The sequence below is a fragment of the Nyctereutes procyonoides genome, unplaced genomic scaffold (assembly GCF_905146905.1).
Source record: "Nyctereutes procyonoides isolate TBG_1078 unplaced genomic scaffold, NYPRO_anot_genome, whole genome shotgun sequence".
NCBI classification, from domain to species: Eukaryota; Metazoa; Chordata; class Mammalia; order Carnivora; family Canidae; genus Nyctereutes; species Nyctereutes procyonoides.
In genome coordinates, this window is record NW_026575135.1 from 3955599 (window position 1) to 3975300 (window position 19702).

General features: G+C 41.4%; 1 protein-coding gene across 2 annotated transcripts in view; it reads left to right on the plus strand.

Moving 5' to 3' along the window:
• Positions 1-19702, plus strand: part of ASTN2 (astrotactin 2) — a 227695-nt gene that overhangs the window by 67595 nt on the left and 140398 nt on the right. For both annotated transcript variants that reach the window (XM_055301660.1, XM_055301661.1), the window contains exons 3-4: positions 7885-8018; positions 9559-9707. In XM_055301660.1, the coding sequence (XP_055157635.1) occupies positions 7885-8018; positions 9559-9707 (283 nt within the window). The remainder of the gene's footprint in view (positions 1-7884; positions 8019-9558; positions 9708-19702) is intronic.

Below are 19702 nucleotides of genomic sequence, written 5' to 3' on the forward strand. Positions count from 1 at the left end.
ATCCACGTCGAAGCAAATGGTGGGTATTTGTCGTTTCTAATGGCTGAGTGATATTCCATTGTATACATAGACCACATCTTCTTTATCCATCATCTTTCGATGGACTCCGAGGCTCCTTCCACAGTGTGGCTATTGTGGACATTGCTGCTAGAAACATCGGGGTGCAGGTGTCTTGGTGTTTCACTGCATGAGCTGATATATCTAATGTATTTAGAGCTATTGCGAGGAGTAATACATGGAAAGGGTAAGGGTGCTCAGCTTGTGGTAAGCACTCAATAAATGTCCTCTCGTCAGTGAGAATGTTACTTGCCCATAATGGTTGTGGCTGAGAGAATGGGCTTCAGGATCAAATGTAACTGGAGTTCAAGTTGTCATTCTACCACTTTATAGCTGCTGACTCTGACTAGGCCACTTCACCCTTTGAACCTCAGTTTCTTCATCTGTACAATGGGGATGGTAACAGCAGAATCTGCTTCATAAGGTAGCCATAAGATTAAATAAGATAATGTGTATTAAAGAACTCAGTACATTCTCAGTAAGTATTGTCAGTATGGTTGTTTCCTGTCTAGCAGCATAATAGATGAGTAGCTTGAAGCCAGATCCAAATGTAGGCAGCCTCATGTAGTGAAGGTTATTGATATGAAAATCTTGGTTTATTCTCTCAGATTCTTGTGGCGTAAACTCGGACAAATCTCCTCCCCTCTTTGGCCCTCTTAGCTTGCAAAACTGCAAAGGTAATTTATCACCTTTAGGGCTCTTCTAGATTGGACATACCAGGGATCTGTGGCATTGCGTATGCGTGTATGCACATTAGAGCCCTCTAGCTCCTGAGATATGTATGTAGTCTACGGTTTCTAATTCCCTTTGCTGGACTCTTTCCTAGTTGCTACCTCCTCTAAACAATCTTTCAGGATTGTTCAGAGGTGAATTACCTGCTGTCCCAGTTACGTATTGCCATGGAATCCCAGAAATTGTTGACTTAAAACAACGGTGATCATTTTATTAGTCTCTCTAATGGATCTGGGTTTGAGCTTCATAGTTCTTACTTGGCTCTCTCATGTGGTTGCAATCAGCTGGTGGATATAGCTGGAGTTATCTCAAAGGCTTCCATGCTCACATATCTGACACATGACCCTGGCTGTTGGCTGGGGCCTCAGTTAGTTCTGTTGGCTGGAATACCTCCACATGGCCTCTCCATGTGGTCTGGGCTTCCTCACAGCATGGTGGTTGGGCTCCAAGAGTGAGTATCCCCAGAGACATTATGTGGAAGCTGCCAGTTTCTTAAGGCCTGGGGCCAGAAATTGAAGCAGTAGTACTTCTTTTGGTTGCATTTATAGAGCCTGGACCCAAGGGGAGAGAACCTAGATCCCACTACATGACAAAGGAAATGTCAGAGATATCGAGGGTCATGATTTAAAGTCACTATCCCTGCCTTCCTGCTCTGTTCGTGAATAAGAAGACTTAAGTCAACTAACATTATTTACATCTCTCCCAAATGTGTTTACACACAGGCTGCTTAATTTTGCAGTCATTGATTTGTAACAAGATGACCAACTAATCTCCTCAAGGTCAGGACATGCCAACATCTTTGGTTCTCTTCCCAAAGAATGGGGGCTCCGCTCCCTGGCCTCCAACTCCTGTAACTACCAGAGAAATGAGTGGTTGGCATCGCCTGCAGCTGCTACTAGGGAGTATGCTGATGACTGGATGGCAAATGGCCCAGAGAGGGTCTGTCCCAGAGGTCCAGGTTGAGCTGGATACTATTAATTCTGCTTCCACACAAACACTACCATGATCTCCTCTTCAATCCTTCCTATGTTCATAAATCCTAGTCCCTCTTGACCAGTCACATGTATGGCATGGGCTCAGTAATTAGTCTCCCTACAAAGGTAGGATGTCAACCACCCCCATCTCTCTTCCTCCCATCTTTCTCTAGAGACGTAGGAGATTCTTTAGACCAAATTGCTCCCCTGGCAAAAAGCTATCAACCTACTTACCTCCAATTGCTAATTCTAAATGTCTCCAGATGAGATTCTACTTCCATACCCCACCCAAATGTACCTTCAGTGGCTTTGTGGAGATTTAGTCTTTTTATGGTGACCAGTTGCATTTATCATCTTTTTTTTTTTTGCTAGAAAAGAAAAACAATGGCAAGTTTATAAGTTTAATACTGGCAGAGCATCCTATTACATATCTGTGGAATCTAACACATAGTTTTGAGACCCTAATATGTGTTGCCTTTTTACTTAGAGCTGGGGGCACAGAGATTAATCAAATACATTACCTTAGCCTGGAGGAGTTCACAGTATCATAAGCAAGAAGGACACATAAATAAGCAAATTGCAAGGAAATGTGAAATGAGAAAATTGAGAGGAGGTCGAGACAGAATTTCTCAAGTGTGGCAGGGTCCTGGGGGACATAAAGTTTCCTGGAATTCAGCAAGGAGAACAAAATGGGGAAAGGGTATTTTAGAACAAAGGCACAGCATGAGAGAAGGCTTGGCTTGTGCGGGATCATAGAGTGGGTACAGCGGGGAGAGCCTGGGAGAGGAGCCACAGGCGGAACAACAAAGGATTTTGTTTTGTTTTTATAAATTTATTTTTTATTGGTGTTCAATTTGCCAACATATAGAATAACACCCAGTGCTCATCCCATCAAGTGCCCCCCTCAGTGCCCATCACCCAGTCACCCCCACCCCCACTCTCCTCCCCTTCCACCACCCCTAGTTCGTTTCCCAGAATTAGGAGTCTCTCATGTTCTGTCTCCCTTTCTGATATTTCCCACTCATTTTTGCTAAGTGAAATAAGTCAATGGGAGAAGGACAAACATTATTATATGGTCTCATTCATTTGGGGAATATAAAAAATAGTGACAGGGAGTAAAGGGGAAAGGAGAAAAAATGAGTGGGAAATATTAACAAAGGATTTTGAATGTCAGGTTAAAAAGCAGAGGCTTTAACCAGAAGGAGGTGGGACTTTGAAGGAGTCCAAGCAAGAGGGTGGAATCAGCCATGATGTTACAGAAAACTGGGAGAGGAGGTGCTGGAAAAGGTGACACTGGAGCTTGAAGGCCAGTCCAGAGGCTACGACAATCGCCTAGAAAGGAGATTCAAACAGCCACAGGACCAATCTTAATAGCACCGTAGAGATAACAAAATCCATTAAGCTTTGAGTGAGGACTTCAGGGCATGCTTTTTGGTCAGACAGACCAGAATCATCTCAGTATCAAAAATAACAGACCTGGAGTCAGCCTCCGAGTATGATTTGCACTGTAAAAATAAAGTCATTCTAAATACAGAGCATGGAATTTAATTCACGGGTTTAGTGACATTCTATATAGATGGTCCCAAGTATCTTAGTCAAATACAGAGTATTAAAGTTAAGATTGCTAAGACATTGTCGGTATTTTATAGCTGGAAGAGCCCCCTTCTTTGGTATTCCCAAAGGCCTCCTGTGTGTATTACTTCATAGCATTTGAATAAATAGTATTTATTATGATTATGTCTTCACCATTAAACTGTGAGTCCTTTGAAGTTAGCTACTGGGTCTTGTTCAACTCATTTTTTAGCATCTAGACAGCAGATGGTATGGAGTAGGAAGATCAGTGAATGTTTACTGAACTGAACTAAACTTTCAAAAATATATCTTCCGTGTCCTCATTTTACAGATGGAGAAATTAAGGCTTAAAGAGAGGGATAACTCAATAATTTAAATGAGGCAAGTTCAAATGGGGAGGTAACCATCGAGTCAGAAATAAATCCTAGTTTATTTTGATTGCTTAACATTTTTGTGGCTGTTTTCTCCTCCTGCCCTGTTTGGTTTGCTAGCTAATTAGCCAGAAGTTGGAAGCATTTCTTTGTTATGAAAACCAATGGTCATGCAAATGCAGTCCTTACCCGTGTTTAAGTACAGGATTTGTTTCTTAAATCCCTTCGCTGACTCCAAAGCCAGGAGTCAACAATGCCTCCAGTGTAAGGTTTCATTTTCCTCTGAGAACATGCACACACACACACACACACACACACACACACACACGCACACACACTTGCACAAGGACTCGCAGACAGGCACACAAACAGCACATAAGCACGTGATCTAAAACAGAGCAGCTGAAAAGGATGTTTTGGATGAAATCTTGGCATTTATGGTTCCTGTGTGACCTGGGAAGGTCCAGGGTGCCAGGATTCAGATGGACTTCAGTTCAAGTCTTCCGTGCTCACTTGTGAATGAGGATAGGACGTCCATCTCAAAGAGTAATTTTAGGATTAAATGGAGGAATAGAATCATTTCATCACAGAGCTGCTCCCTCACCTTGGACCAACCCACTTGCCTTTCCCAGCCACTGTATCTGATCTGTCAAATGGATTAGATTAGATGATTTACAGAGTCCCTTGAAGCTGGAACATTCTATGATTCTCCTCCCCTGGGATGGAATTGGATTCGGGATGGGATGTTGCAAGGGCTGGAGACATAAGGAAAGAGTGATCCTGTCCTGACACAATGCTGGCTTCTGCTGCCTAGCCAGGGCTCCCTCTTTGATGTAGGCCTTTTATCAGGGTGTGTTTGTGCTCTCTCCAGGGTTTGCCTGGCCACTGCACCAGTCCCCATTCTGTTCCTCATGGTTTGGGGAAGAGCCAGTAGATGTGGAGACTCCCAGGCAGGGTTTCTTCCCAAGAGCAGCTTGGATGGTGAAACTCGCAAAGTCCGGAGAGATTTCCTGTTTTGTTTTGCACAAGCTCAAGCGACTATTGATTACAAAACACACACTCACACAAAAACAAAAACACATACACAAACAAAACAGGATGTTCTCTCTCTCCTCTCATTGCTAGAGTCAAAGCCATCTCTTACCATCTGGGTCACTTTCACCCGTGGCCCTGGATTTCACCATTGTAGTATTAAGCCCTTAGTGCTGGCTGGAGATGTTACGGAATCTGAAGCCATTCTGCACGTTAATTTTAGTAAAAGGGAACCTGCAGATGGAGGGAAAAGAAGGTCCTTCAGTCAGCATGACCTCACGTGATCCCATTTGGTTTCTGTCCTCATGAGACCTCACCTCCTCCCCACCCCCCACCTCGTACTGAATAACAGACATTTATTTCCAACATAGGTTCTGACTTGTAGTAGGAATAGTGCGATTACTGTGTGCCACACTCTGACCTATGTACTTTATATGCAAACGCTGAGAGAGATGGGCTTAAAAAAATTCTTATTCACTTGAAATTTTATTTTTAACTAGGCATCCTGTATTTTTATTTACTGAATCTGGCAACCTTAGTTGGGGTTTACCCCTACTGCCCCACTTGGTTAAATAGAAAAGGGCTGTGCTTGTGAGTCACAGCGATCTGGGTTGGGATTTTGCTTCCACTATTTAATTGCTGTGTGATCTTGGGAAAACCGCTTCACTGCTCTAATGCCCAGTTCTTTCACCTGTGAGTGAAGGTCATACTATCTGTATCTCAGTACCATTGTGAGGATTATATTTTTTTCAATGCCCTTAAAACACTTACACTGTGTAATAGGTGCTTCATGAACATTAGCTTTTATAATTCTTTTTAAAATTTCTTTAGTCGCTACTCTTAATTCAGAAGAAGTTAGATCATTTGTTCATTTCCTAGCAGAGAATATGGGTGAGAACATTCAGCAGTAATATTGGAGTCTCCTCATCAGATGCACTGAGGGAAATATGGTGGAGGCTCACACAATAGCATTCTTTTTGTTTGTTTGTTTGTTTGCCTTTTCCTCTGAAAAGCTTTATTGTGTCCATTTAGCCCAGGACTTGGGAAATGGGTCTGGGGTGGTTAAAAAGCTGCCTACTGGATGCAGGGAGAGACTTAGTTAGAAGCCCCTATATCAGGAGGGATGCCAGGGAGGGTCCTTCTAAGCTACTGAGTTTCAGAGGCTTGGAATTGTGCTTAATGGTGAGCCTTTCAAAGAGATACTAGCCCAGCCCTGCCACGGGGTCAGCCAGCATGACAAGAGGAGTCAGGTGGTTGCCATCTTTTTTTTTTTTTTTTTAAAGATTTCATTTATTTATTTATGACAGAGAGAGAGAGAGAGAGAGAGAGGCAGAGACACAGGCAGAGGGAGAAGCAGGCTCCAAGCAGGGAGCCTGACGCGGGACTCGATCCTGGGACTCCAGGATCACGCCCTGGGCTGAAGGCAGAGCTAAACTGCTGAGCCACCCCACACCTGAGTCTTTGACAATGCAGGCTGCAAAACGACACCTGGGTAACCAGGTGTCCATAGTTCTAGGCAGCGTGAAACTTTCATTTTAAAAAGTATAAAGAAAGTAACATAAAAGAAAAAGAAAGGACATAGGGTGTGTTTCCTGGTAAAAGGGTAAGAGACTAGTATTCTCTAAAGTCCGTAAGTTTAAAAAAGAGCTGTCAAACATTCTGAATCCCCAGGGCCTTGAAACATCGGTGTAAATGGAATGACTAGAGCACGAAGCACACCCAAACCTGAGCCTGAGCCTAATGATGTTTTTCAGTGTCCATTTATTTATTCAGTAAATATTGACTGGATATCTGGGCCAGGTCCTGTGAGAATGCTTGTGTGAATAAGGCATGGCCTGTACCCTTGGTGCGGTCAGAATCTGTTGCGGAAGGCAGGCAACGGAATGTGACAGTAGGTGTGGTCTAGTGTGTTTAGTGTGTTATGGTGTCCAAGAGAGGAGCATGATTCAAGGCTTAAGAAACTCAAGACGTAGGGTTCCCCGAGCAAAGGAATGTTTCATTGAAGACCAAAAGAGTGAATTGGAGTACAGGGAAGGGGGCAGGGAATGTTCCAGCAGGGAGAAAAAAGTTTTTTTTTTTTTTAATTAAAAAACAATGAGGCACATTGCAATTCTCTAGGATGTTAATCATAATTTAGAGCAAGGGTCAGCAAACTGTCTAGACCAAACTTAGCCTGCTTCCAGTCTTTGCAAATAAAGCTTTATCAGAACACAATCATGCCCCTTCATTTAAAGTATTATCTACATCGATTTCATGCTACAAAGGTAGAGCTAACTCACTATGGCAGAGACTACCTGGCCACAAAGCCAAAATTATTTGCTATCTGTCCCTTTACAGAAGCAATTTGTTGTCTCCTAATTTAGAGCATGTTTTCCATAAGCAGGAATTTTCTGTTGGTGGGTATGTTAATGGTTGCATGAGGGTGGACCGTAGCATGCAAGGAAAAATCAGAGGAGTGGTGAACAACGATACCGTGGAAGTGGTCAGGAGCTGGAGTAAGGAGCTTAGAATTTATCCTGAGAGCCATGGGGAGCCTTTGAAGGTCTTTACGCAGGGAAGTGAGATGGTCAGTCGTGTGCAAGAAGCAGCACAGCAACAGGTGGTGACTACACTTGCTGTGGTAGGCTCTGAGTAGTGTAAGGAATGGTTGAGTCCTTCCATTGTACACTTGATGCTACTGAAACACTGCTAGTTATACTTCAGTTAAAAAAAAAAAAAGAGTTGGGGCAGGGTCTGGAGCCACACTGCTTTCATCAGATGCCCTCTCTCTTACTGGTTGTGAACCGCAGGCAAGTTATTTCTGTGTGTCTCAGTTTTCCAATTGGTAGAAGGGAAAATGATAATGTTAATAATAATTATATCCATTGCATGAGGTTAAATTAGTTAATCTGGGCCCCAGAGGAGGTTCTTAGTGGTTGTTGTTAATATTGTCCCGCCTCAATGATCATTCTGGCTGCTGGGGAGAGAACGACGGCTCAAAACAGGAGAACCTGGTGGTAGAGTGTGAGGTGTTTGGACGAGAGATGGTGTCCCGTGCCGAGGTGGATTGCTGTGAAGCTTGGGTCAGCTGTTGTGGTCACTGGAACCTTCACTCTCAATCTCTCCACCATGGTCATCATCATCTCTTCTGCCCTCCTTTATTCCAGGCTTTCAAGAGTGCACTGATGAGCTCCTACTGGTGCTCAGGGAAAGGGGACGTGATCGATGACTGGTGCAGATGTGACCTCAGCGCCTTTGATGCCAGTGGGCTCCCCAACTGCAGCCCCCTCCCGCAGCCAGTGTACGTATGTATGGTCCTCTTCCTTTGGCCACCCCTTGTCATGGAATCACCAGTTCTGTCCTGCCAGCCCAGGCCAGGGCTTGCTTCTGTACCCAGAGCATGTCACCAGATGAAGTTGCTGGGCCCTGCCTCCTTCTTTGAGAAAGCGGGGAGTTTTGGCAGCATAGAAACTGGCTTTTTAAAATGCTAACCTGGATTTATCATTACTTCCTCACTCAACTGCTCAGAGAGGTTTACAGGGCCCTGACTATTGCTTTATCAGTGCCTGTAGTGGACATTGGGGCCACTGAGATGAAGAGAGCGTAGAACCTTTTCAAAGGAACATCACTTCGTTCATTCAACAAATAATTTCTGAACACCTGCTATGTGTCAGACATTGGGGAATTCATCAGTGGAGAAGACAGTCTGTGCCCTTAGGGAGCTGGCCATTTAGTGAGGGGACATATATCAAAGCAAAAAACAGGAAAATATGATACAGTTTAGAAAGTGAATAAAAACATGAAAGAAAAACAAACAGGTGCTGGAAGAGAAAATAATGTGGGTTGGTGTGTTGGAGGGGAGGGACTTAGGGAAACCTCTCTGAAAAGACCTGAGTTAGAGTAGTTTTCCAGATAATAAATGGTAACAGTCATAGTTCAGACAATAGGAAGAGCACATGTGAAAATCCTGATGTGGGAAATTGACCCTTCAAGGAATTAAGAGAAGGTCATCTTGACTGAGGGAGTGGGATTAAGACCGTGCTGTGAGGAGCATAGGAGAGTGGGACAGGAGCCAGTATGGGGGAACCAAAGTTTCCTAACATGTCTGTGTGTGTGTTGGGTAGATTATGCTGTAAGATGGTTCTTGAAGAGGTGTGGTTTAGTGTAGTGGAAAGAGAGAAGGAACTGGGCTGAGGACACCAAAGTTACTACCATCACGGTTCTGTCCCCAGCTTGCAAATACTTTTCTTGCAAATAATTTTCCTCGTCTGGACCTTACTCCCCCATCTGTGAAATGAGGTGATTGTACTTCTCAACCTCTAAGGACCTCTCCAGTTCTAACCTTCAATCATTCTGCTATGCCTTACCTTATAAAAGGATTTGCTGGGACTCCTGCCCTCTCCGAGGGAGTATCGATTCAAGCATATTAACAAGTTAGCTGATCTGTTGGGGGACTGGAGAGAATGGCAGGAAGGCTGAGGCTACTGTGTTCGAAGGCGTTGTCAACTGATGATGAAGCATCACTGAGAATACAGTTTAGACAGATGGAAAGCTGATCAATTTTCTGTGAGCATGTATTGTGCGCTTGGATTAATTTACTGGATCCCACATTGATGCTGAAAGGTAGCCGTTCGTTATCCCTATTTTATGGACAAGGAAATGCAGGCTGAGAGAGGTATACCAAGTTGCCAAAGTCCATAAAAAAAGCTTGTTGGTGGGTTGAAACCAGATTTGAGCGCAGGCTGGACCCTGTGCTTTTAATCCTGAGACACTGCAGACTCTTTGGGGGCCCAGACCGTACTGGCTGGCAAACAACCAACCTTCCCTGTCCCCCTCTCTAGGCTTCGTCTGTCCCCAACAGTAGAGCCCTCCAGCACAGTGGTCTCCTTGGAGTGGGTGGATGTTCAGCCAGCTATTGGGACCAAGGTCTCGGACTATATTCTGCAGCATAAGAAAGTGGATGAATATACGGATACGGACCTCTACACAGGTAAGTAGGAAGCCTGTGACTTTGCATTTTGTTGGGATAGTGTGACGGAGGTGAGGAATGGATTTTCCAAATGCCTTTGGAGACTTCTTGTCATCTGATGTGGGAAGGCATTTGAGGTTTCATTAGCGGTTGTCACTGGTGCCTATGCCCATGTTTTTTGTTTGTTTGTTTGTTTTTTTCCATATGATTTTCAGTAGGGTAAGATAGTAAACTGTAGCCAAAGGGATTTCTGATTCTCTGAGTTCAAGTCCTCTATCAAGGGGTCAGTTAATTCAGAAGAGGACTTATCCTTTTCTGCTTGGAAAGGCCTATAGGTCACATGCTTGAATCCTGAGTCTGAAATATATTCTCTCTGGGACTGAAATTTAAAAATTCAAGGAATTAAAAAAAAAAAAAAGGATCCTTGGGTGGTGCAGCGGTTTAGCGCCTGCCTTTGGCCTGGGGCGCGATCCTGGAGACCTGGGATCGAATCCCACGTCAGGCTCCTGGTGCATGGAGCCTGTTTCTCCCTCTGCCTATGTCTCTGCCTCTCTCTCTCTCTCTCTCTCTCTCTCTCTCTCTCATAAATAAAAAAAAATTAAAAAAAAATTCAAGGAATTGCCTTTTCTGGTGAGACATATCTCCAGTGAGATAGTTCTGAGGAAGAGGGATTTGGAAATGATTCAGGCATAAAGAAGATGAGGAAAGGGACTTTTTAAGAGTGGTAGGATGGTTATAGATCTTGAGTGTTCTCCTTGAGTTCTGAATGTCTCACGTACCTGAGAAGCTGTGCCATCCTGGAGGTGGGCCCTGTGGGGGCTGGTTTTGCTCCAAGGCAGGTTGGGAGTCTGGGTCTGTGGTAGTTAGCCTAACGCTGGGACCAACTGGAGCCTGGGCCACAGGGACTGCCCCTGGGCCTGTTGGAACTGGCAGGCACCAGGATAGTTTGGGAGTCTGAGTTCATGGGAGCCCGGCATCATGGAAGTTTTTGGGGCCTTGATAGTTGGTGGCTCAAGCCAGGGTCCTGGGGTCCTAAGAGCCTGCTAGGAGCCACCTACATTCAAGGAAGTTGGCCTGGTGCCTGGAGCAGGGTAGTTACGGGGTTTGTAGTGACGTCAGGCACACACACTTCTCTCTCCTTCTTCCATGGGATGGGTTTCTCTCTCTGTATTAGACGTCCAGTCTTGGGGGATGGTTGCAACAGTGGATCTGTCTTTCCTAACCTGCTTAATATAGCTTTTCCCATTTTTTGCTTCACCCAGGTGCTATAATCCCTTATCTAGAAACCTTAGTTCCGTGGAGGTATTTTTCTGCATGGGTAGTTGTTGAAATTGATTTTGGGGGGCGAGGGGGGCAAAGGAACAACTGACATTATTTTTTTTTAACTTCATTCTACAAACGATTACCAGCCTTGGTTTTACAGTCCAAGTGAGTCCCAAAGAGATGTGACTTCCCCAAAGTCCTACAACCAGTACCTGGTAGAGCCAGGCTTTGCAATCAGGTCTTACTCCTAGCACAGTGTCCGTTCTTTATGTAACATCATACTTAGTGATGAAAGACTAAACGCTTATTTGCTGAGAGATTTTTGTTTTGTTTTCATTAGAAATGGAATTTTAATGTTCTGAGTCTATGACCATGATCATATAATTTATGTTTCTTAGTTTGTTAATATGATAAATTACATTAAAAATATGATAAATTACATTGATGGATTTTCAAATGATGAAACAACCTTACATTTCCAGAGTAAATAAATCCCACATGGTCATGATGCATTCTCTCTGGGGATTCTCTCTCTCTCTCTCTCTATATATATATATATATATATATAGAGAGAGAGAGAGAGAGAGAGAGAGAGAGAGAGAGAGAGAGAGAGAGAGAGAGAGAGAGAGAGAGAGTTGGGTTTGATATGTTAAAACTTTGTTTAGAATTTTTGCATCTATGTTTGTGAGAGATTCTGATCTCTTGTTTTCTTGTAATACTTTTGTCTATTTTTGTTATCAGGGTTAATTCTGCCCTCACAAAATAAATTGCAAAATATTTCCCCCCTTTATCCATTTTCTAAAAGAGTTTGGGTAGAATTAATAATATTTCTCCCTTAAGTATTTAGTAGAATTCACCAGTGAAATGATCTGGGCTTCAAGCTTTCCCTGTATAAAGGTTTTAACTACCAATTTGATTGTCTGGTTGGATACAGAGTGTTTCAAGGAATTTGTCCATTTTGTGTAAGTTATAAAACTTACTGGCAAGAAGTTGTTCATAACATTCTATAATTATTCTTTTAATATCTGTGGAAATTATAGTAATATCCTGTCTCATTCTTGTATTTTGGTAATTTGCCTTTTCTTTTTCCTCTGATCGATCTAGCTACAGGTTATGCAATTTATTTACCTTCTCAATACAATCAACTTTGATTTCATTGGTTTTTACTATTGTTTTCTGTTTCACTGAGTTCTGTTGGGGTCTTTGTTCTTTCTTTGGCCGAATTTGGATTTAGTTTATTCCTCTTTTTTCCACATTTTTAAGGTAATAGCTGAGGTTATTGATTTGAGATTTTCCTTGTAATATACATATTCCCTCTAACTACTGCTTTAGTGGCTAACCACTGTTTGATAAGTTATATTTTCATTTTCATTCAATTCAAAGTATGTTCCAATTTCCCATTTGTTTTCTTCTTTTATTTATGGATTCTTTACTATTATATATTTGTTACTTATTTTCCAAACATTTGGGGATTTTACAGACATCTTTTTGTTATTGAATTTTAGTTTGATTTCACTATATCAAAGAACGTAACTTTAAATCTATTGAGACTGGTTTTATGGTTCTGAATCTGGTTTTCTCTATTTTTAAAAATTATTTAAGAGGCAGAGAAAGTAAAAGAAAGAGCACACACACACAAGCAGAGGGGAGGGACAGAGGGAGAGGGGAAGCTGGATGAGGGGCACCATCCCAAGACCCTGAGATCATGACCTGAGCCAAAGGCAGAGACTTAACCAACTGAGCCACAAGTGCTCCAGGTCTGTCCATTTTAAGAGAGTATATATTCTGCTTTTTGTGGATGGGATATTATTTTAAATGTCAACTAGATCAAATCAGTTAATTATGTCATTCAACTCTTCTAAATCCTTTCTGATTTTCTGTCTTGTTGTATCAATATTTGAGACCTTCGTATTGAAACCTCTGACAATAATTGTGGATTTATCTATTTCTTCCTATAGTTCTATTAGTTTTTACTCCAGTTCTATCCAGTTTTTTTGAAGCTCTGTTATTAAGAACACAAGGATTTAGAATCACTAGATCCCCTGATGAATTGGTCTCTTTATCACTGTGAAACTGTTGTCTGTATCCTTGTTACATTTTTTGCTCTGAAATCTACTGTTATTGATACAACTACTTCAGCTTTCTTAGGATTAGTGTTAGATTGCTCTTACATTTTCCACTCTTTTACTTTTATATTATTTGTGCCTGTATATGTAAAATGTATTTCTTATAGGCAACATATATGTAGGTCATTTTTTAATTATTTTTTTTAAAATCCAGTCTGATTTGTTACCTTTAAACTGAGGTATTTAAACTATTCATATTTTATGTGATATTTTTTGTGGGCAGCTTTAAGTTTATCATCTTGTTACTTGTTTTCTATTGTTTCCAGCTTTCTTTGTTTCCTTTTTATTCTTTTTCTTTTTTTGGATTGGGTGCTTTTATGATTCCATTTCATTTCCTTTGTTGATTTATTAACTATAAATCTTTTAAATTTTAATTTAGTGGTTACTATAGTGTTTATGTATGCATATTCAACATAACATAGTATACTGTTAAAGCTATTATACCACTCTCTATATATAGTATGGGAATCTTATAATAGTATACCTTTATTTCTCCCCACTTAGCCTTTATAGTGTTGTCATATATTTTGCACATATATGTATATGTATATGTTATGTTTCATAATTCATTATTGTTATTTTCCTTAAATAGTAAATTATATTTTAAAGATATTTAATAAAAATAATTTTATTCTTTACAAAAAATAATTTTATATATTTACCTATAGTTACCAATTTTGCTGCTAATCATTCCTTCACATATATAATTTCACCTGATTTTATTGTCCTGCCTGATGGGTGTTTTTTCTATTTTATTTTAGATCTGTTAGTGATCAGTTCTTTCTGCTTTTGCTTTTAGAAGTTATTGCTGGATACAGAATTCTAGATTGACAGATTTTTCTTTTAGTAATTTAAAAGTATTGTTCCTCTGTCTCGCTTGCATTATTTGCATTGAGAAATCTGCTTTTATTCCTGTCTTTGTTCCCCTGTACATATGTACTAGTTTTGTCCTTTGACTCTAAGATCTTTTCTTTAATACAAGTTTTGAGTAATTGTATTATTTTCTTGTGCTTGAGGTTCATTGAGCTTCTTGGATGTGTGAGTTTGTAGTTCTATCATATTTGGAAATCGTTCCAACCATCTTTCTTCTCCATCAGTAACTCCAATTACATGTATTTTTGGCCACATGAAGTGATTCTTTTTATTTTTAAAAATTCTTTCTTCTTTCTTTGTTTCATTGTTTCTAGAGCTATGTCTTCAATGCTTTCTGTAAAGTCTAACCTGTCGTTCACCCCATCTGGTGAATATTTCATCTCAGACATTATAATTTTCACCTTTAGAAGTTCAATTTGGGTCTTGTTAATATATCACATACCTTAACATTTTTGACATATGGAATAGAGTTAAAATTGTTTTAATGTCTTTATATGCTAATTCTAATGTCTGGGTCAGTTTAAATGGATTGGTTTCTTTCCTCATTATGGGTTGCATTTTCCTGCTTTTTTTGCATGCCAGGTAATTTTTGACTGAATGCCAGACATTTTGATTTTTTTTTTCCTTGTTGGGTGCTGGATATTTTTGTATTCCTATAAATATTTTTGAACCCTGTTCTAAGGCACAGTTAACTTACTTGGAAATAGTTTTATTCTTTTGGATCTTACTTTTAAGATTTGTTAGGTGGAGCCAGAGCAGTGTTTAGTCTAGGCCTAATTATTTCCTACTACTGAGGCAAGACCCTTCTGTGTGCTCCACACAACAGCCCATGAATTATGAGATTTTCCAGTATGCCTGGTAGGAACAGGCTCTATTTTTGGCCCCTATATGTGCACTTAGCACTGTTCCATCTAATCCTCTTGAGGTAGTAGTTTCCTCACATACATTCATCAGTTTATACTGTGCTGAATAGTGAAACAAGACCTTCCTCAAATCTCTTCAATTTCTTACTGTGTAGCTTTCTCCTCTTCATTCCTCTATCCCTATAGTCATTGTGGTCTCTCCTGACTGAGAACTCTGACTTCTCAGTGTAGGGAATCTTCCAGCCATCTGTCTCTGCACAGTGCCCTGGAAACTCTCTAGTGGCAGTGATCTGGGGAAATTTTAGTGCTCACATAATTTATTTTCCATCTTTCAGGATCTCTGTTCTTTGTTGCCTGAGTTCCAGTTTGAACATTTTTTAATGCTCTTTTTAATTTTTTTAAGATTTATTTATTTATCCATGAGAGACACACACAGAGAGGCAGAGACATAGGCAGAGGGAGAAGCAGGCTCACTGCAGGGAGCCCAATGTGGGACTCAATCCCAGGATTCCGGGATCACACCCCAAGCACAAGGCAGATGCTCAACCACTGAGCCACCCAGGTGTCCCTTAATGCTCTTTTCTTTTTTTAATTTGCTTCAGGCAGTAAGAAATTAATCTAGTCCCCATTTCTCCATCTAGTTCAGAAATGGAAATCCAAGATTTTTACTCTTGAATGTCCAGGAACCAGCACTCCGATCCAAGAGTTCCTTTTCTTTCTTTCTTTTTCTTTTTCTTTTTTTCCTTTTTTTTTTGATAGAGATGAAACTTACTTATTTTTAGGTAATGGACTGGCATCACCCCATACAGATATCACTCCTTCTTCTTCCACTTCCATCAGGAGTTTGAAGGTGATGACATAGTTACCTCCATCTTTACAGGTTCTTCTAGTCCCTTCTTGTGTGACTTGACTTTCATTCTTCCCATGGTCAATTCTTGAATTTTTTAGTGGGCAGTTATCTATAAAGAAAGGAGGCAGTGACTCTTGTGTCTTTATGATTTGCAGGCCTCCTACAGTGCTTGACATACATAGATTTTCAATGTTCAGTGAATTAATATCTATGGGTAAAACTTGATATCTATAATTGTGTATATATATAGACATAGTTATCTTAATTTTTCAACTCTGACATTAGCTCCTTGAGTGCTTTATGATCTTACAGGGGCTTATATAGCCCTAGAGATTAGCTGGAATACATAATAAGCCTTCTAAAATGTATCATGATATAACTGATGCTATTGATGATTGGGGGTGGCCATCTGAAGCAAGAACTTTTTTTTTTTTTTTTTTTTTTGCCTCTCTGCCATCTTCACCATGTCTCAACCATCTGGAAAGTTCACTTGGCCCAAATTTAAATATTTCAGCCCAAGGATACCTGGGTGGCTCAATTTTTTAGGCTTTGGACTCTTGATTTTGACTCAGGTAGTGATCTCAGAGTCATGGGATCAAGCCCTGTATCAGGTTCTGTATTTAGAAGGAGCCTGCTTGAGATTCTCTTTCTCTATGCCCCTCTTCTTGCTCATGCTCTCTTTCACTAAAATAAGTATTTAAAATCTAAGTAAATAAATAAATCAGCTCATTTGATTGAGTTTTACCTTAGAGGATATAAGCCTAATGAGGGAGTAATGGACTTTCTAAAACCTGACTTCTCCTTTCCAATTCTACCACTCTGCGCTGAGAAATCGAAGGCCAGTCATAATCTTCTCTAGATCTCAGTTTCCTTATCTATTGAATGGGAAAAATAACACTTAATAAGCTATCTTGAGGATCAGATGCAGCACAGTTCTTGGGAAAGAGTGGGTACTAATAGATTTTAGTTGCTTCTCATTTCCATGAATTAAAAAAAAATGAAAGGAAAATTAAATGTTAGGAAGAAAACAACAAAGTAAGGTTTAAGGCTTGTTTTGGATAGAGAGTGAGGATTACTCACACATTTGGCCAGGTGAGGCCAGAATGGGGAAATGTGGGTTTTCTCCTTTGATCTCTGGATTTTTGCCAACAGCCAAGTCCAGTGCTGGAATTGTTTATTTATTTGCAAGCTCACAAGTGTGTGTGCACAGAGAGACCTGCATACATACTCTTTCTCTTTCTCACTTTCTCTCTCTCTCACACACACAAACACACACACTTTATTGCAGCCATCTGTTAGACATCCTTTTGAACTAGCTGTTGAAATGCTCACTCTCCCTCTCTGTCTCCTTCCTCTACCCCCCACCCCTGGGTTTGGCGCTCTCTTTGTTTCTTTCAGATAAGCCATTGCTCTGTCGGTTCTGGGACTCTATTGGGAAAGCCAAACATAAGTAGCCTCCTGTTCCAGTTGTTTTGAGCAGAAGTGGGGCTTGTTTTGGGGGGTGACTAAATTCCCCACATGCTAATCTGTCATCGATATTAAAAACAGACGTCTGGTTCTCCCACGTGGCCTCATCAGAGCAATTGGCATGAGTTTCAGCCTTTTGGGCAGGGGTAGAGGTAGGGGGTGGGAATATGAAGTGGGGGCTGAGGCACAAGCAGATTTAATAAAGCCAAATCCCCTGATTGACTTATGGAGAAACTGGCAGGGAATGGGTGGGGACTTGTCTAGAGGTCACATATACAATGAGTTAGTAGCAGAGTTGGAGATAGAATGGGGATTCTGGTTTCTTTACCTGCTTTCCCCACCAAATCCAGCCATCTTTTCCCCAGTCCATATTATCTCTAGTACAATACGCTCTTGTTGAGAGAAAAACTAACCAAGAGGCAGAAAGAAATTTGGGTGTACGGGGCATCTGTATGCCTGGGCATAATGAAGTAACTAGCCATTTGGCAGCAGCTGGAGGGCTCTGACCTTCTAAGGAATGTAGCCCCTCAAACTCCTCACTTCTTGGCAACTTTCATACATATATCAGCTTCTGTAAATCCCAAAAGTTCAGAGTAGAAGGAGCTCAACCATTGAGTCCACCTCCCTCATAGTAAGGAACAGAAGAGTGAAGTGAGGCAGTGTAAGGATTTTCCTCACAGTCATAATCTCCCATCACACTCCCCTGCATTTTCTTTGACAATTTGCTGAAATTTTTAAAAATATTTTAAAAATCAGAGACTTCTCTCTTGTAGCATGGGCTTTCCAGCTTCAACTTGTTTTGTTTGGTTCAAGGCTGGAAGGCCAGTTGTCTCTGTTGGCCCCCACAGAGGCAGTAGGCCCTCTCCACCATCCCCTCAACCTCCTCATGGAAGGCAGCAACATCTGGAGCTGGCCAGTGCCCCTTTCTGTCTTGGCATGTGGGAGCCTGCTGGGCTGCTCCCCAAGCTGATCAGTACCAGGCTCCCCTTCTGCTAGCTCTCAGCTTTTGTATGTGTTTCCCCTTTTCTCTGCCCTTTCCTGACTCTCCTTTTCTTTGCTCAATGTGGGTCTCCTCTTGATATCTGTCTCTTCCTTTGTCTCTCTTTTTTAAATCTCCTGTCATCTTCTGTCTATGTCTCACTCCATCTTTTCTATGTATATCTCTCTGAACTGGCTTACGTAGGAGCTGCTCATATCTAGATTTATCTAGTTCTGGGTGATGAATGATGTCCAGAATGGCAAGAAGACACCTCTGTCCACCCCAACCCTATTCTGTATCCTCTTCCTCCCTGTTTCCATTGAGTCTAATCTACAAATGAAAGACACCCCCTACCTGCACACACCTCATGCCATCTTAGACCTCAGACTAAAGGCCTTCTCAGGTGAAGGCAAGAAGTTATGGAGGTGGTTTTGTGTTGGGGTGTAACTGAGGGCAATGGACAACATGGCCCCAGTTTCCCCAGGAGCTGAGAGGATGGAGGCAACAGCAGCTGTGATAAAAGTATTGATAAAATACTGTGGAAATGAATCGTAGCTCCTCAAGCAGCTTGAGCCATGTCTCAGCCATAATCTTTGTCTGAGAAGCTAGAGGGGCCCTCACCCGCCTGCCTTGGCCTGCCCTGGACCAGCTTGAGGGAGGTGATGTCATTGGAGACTGGGCCTCACTCCCTCAGCTAGAGTGGAGGGGGGGAGTGGATGAAGGAAATATGTTTTACAGGGTGAAGTACAAACCGACATGACTGCAAACATCTGGAACTGATATTAGGTCCTCAGAAAATGTTTCTGTCACTCCAGCTGCTCTTCGGATGAGAGGTTTCTAAAGTCAAGTGCCTCCAAAGGGAAAACGTACTTGGAGGATCTTAATTCTCTCCATTCCTGTATGCCACCCAGTCTGCTTTCTGTATCAGAGTTTTATTTTTTTTTTACAGTTCATAAAGCACATTCATTCATCCCATTAGTTTATATGGAGCTCTTACTATGATCCAGGCACTGCAGAACATGCTGGGCATGGAAGAATAATAAGACAGGCATGATTCCTGTCCTTATGGAGTTTTCCTCAATTAGGGGAGAGATAGAATATAGAAAGAAATTGTTCTGTAGTGTGAGAGGTGGTGAAATAATTCAGATGCTATAAGAGCACAAGATAGGGGCTTCAAACTCAGTCCAGTGGTATCAGTAAAGGCTACCTAGAGGGAGTGAGGCAATTGTTTGAGATTCTGGTCCCAGTAATTAATCATATTGATCAACCCCTCTTATTCAAGACAATGTGGCCAAAAAGACTGCTCTTCAGTCTTACTTCTTCCCTGCTGCTTATACATACAATCAAGCAGAGAAAAACACACAGTTGAGAATATTTGGCACCAGTGTATCATCTGTCACCAATATCAACTGGACTCTTCATGCTACCAGGCAATCCTACTAGACTTCTCCTGTCAGTTTAGTTCCTTCTTTATCATCTTTCAACTCATGAACACCCTATCTTCACCACATCCCCCATCTTAACCCAGGACTCTGTTCCTTCATTCACAGAGAAAATAGTATAGGGAGTTCAACTTCCCTCTCTAAATTTCAAAT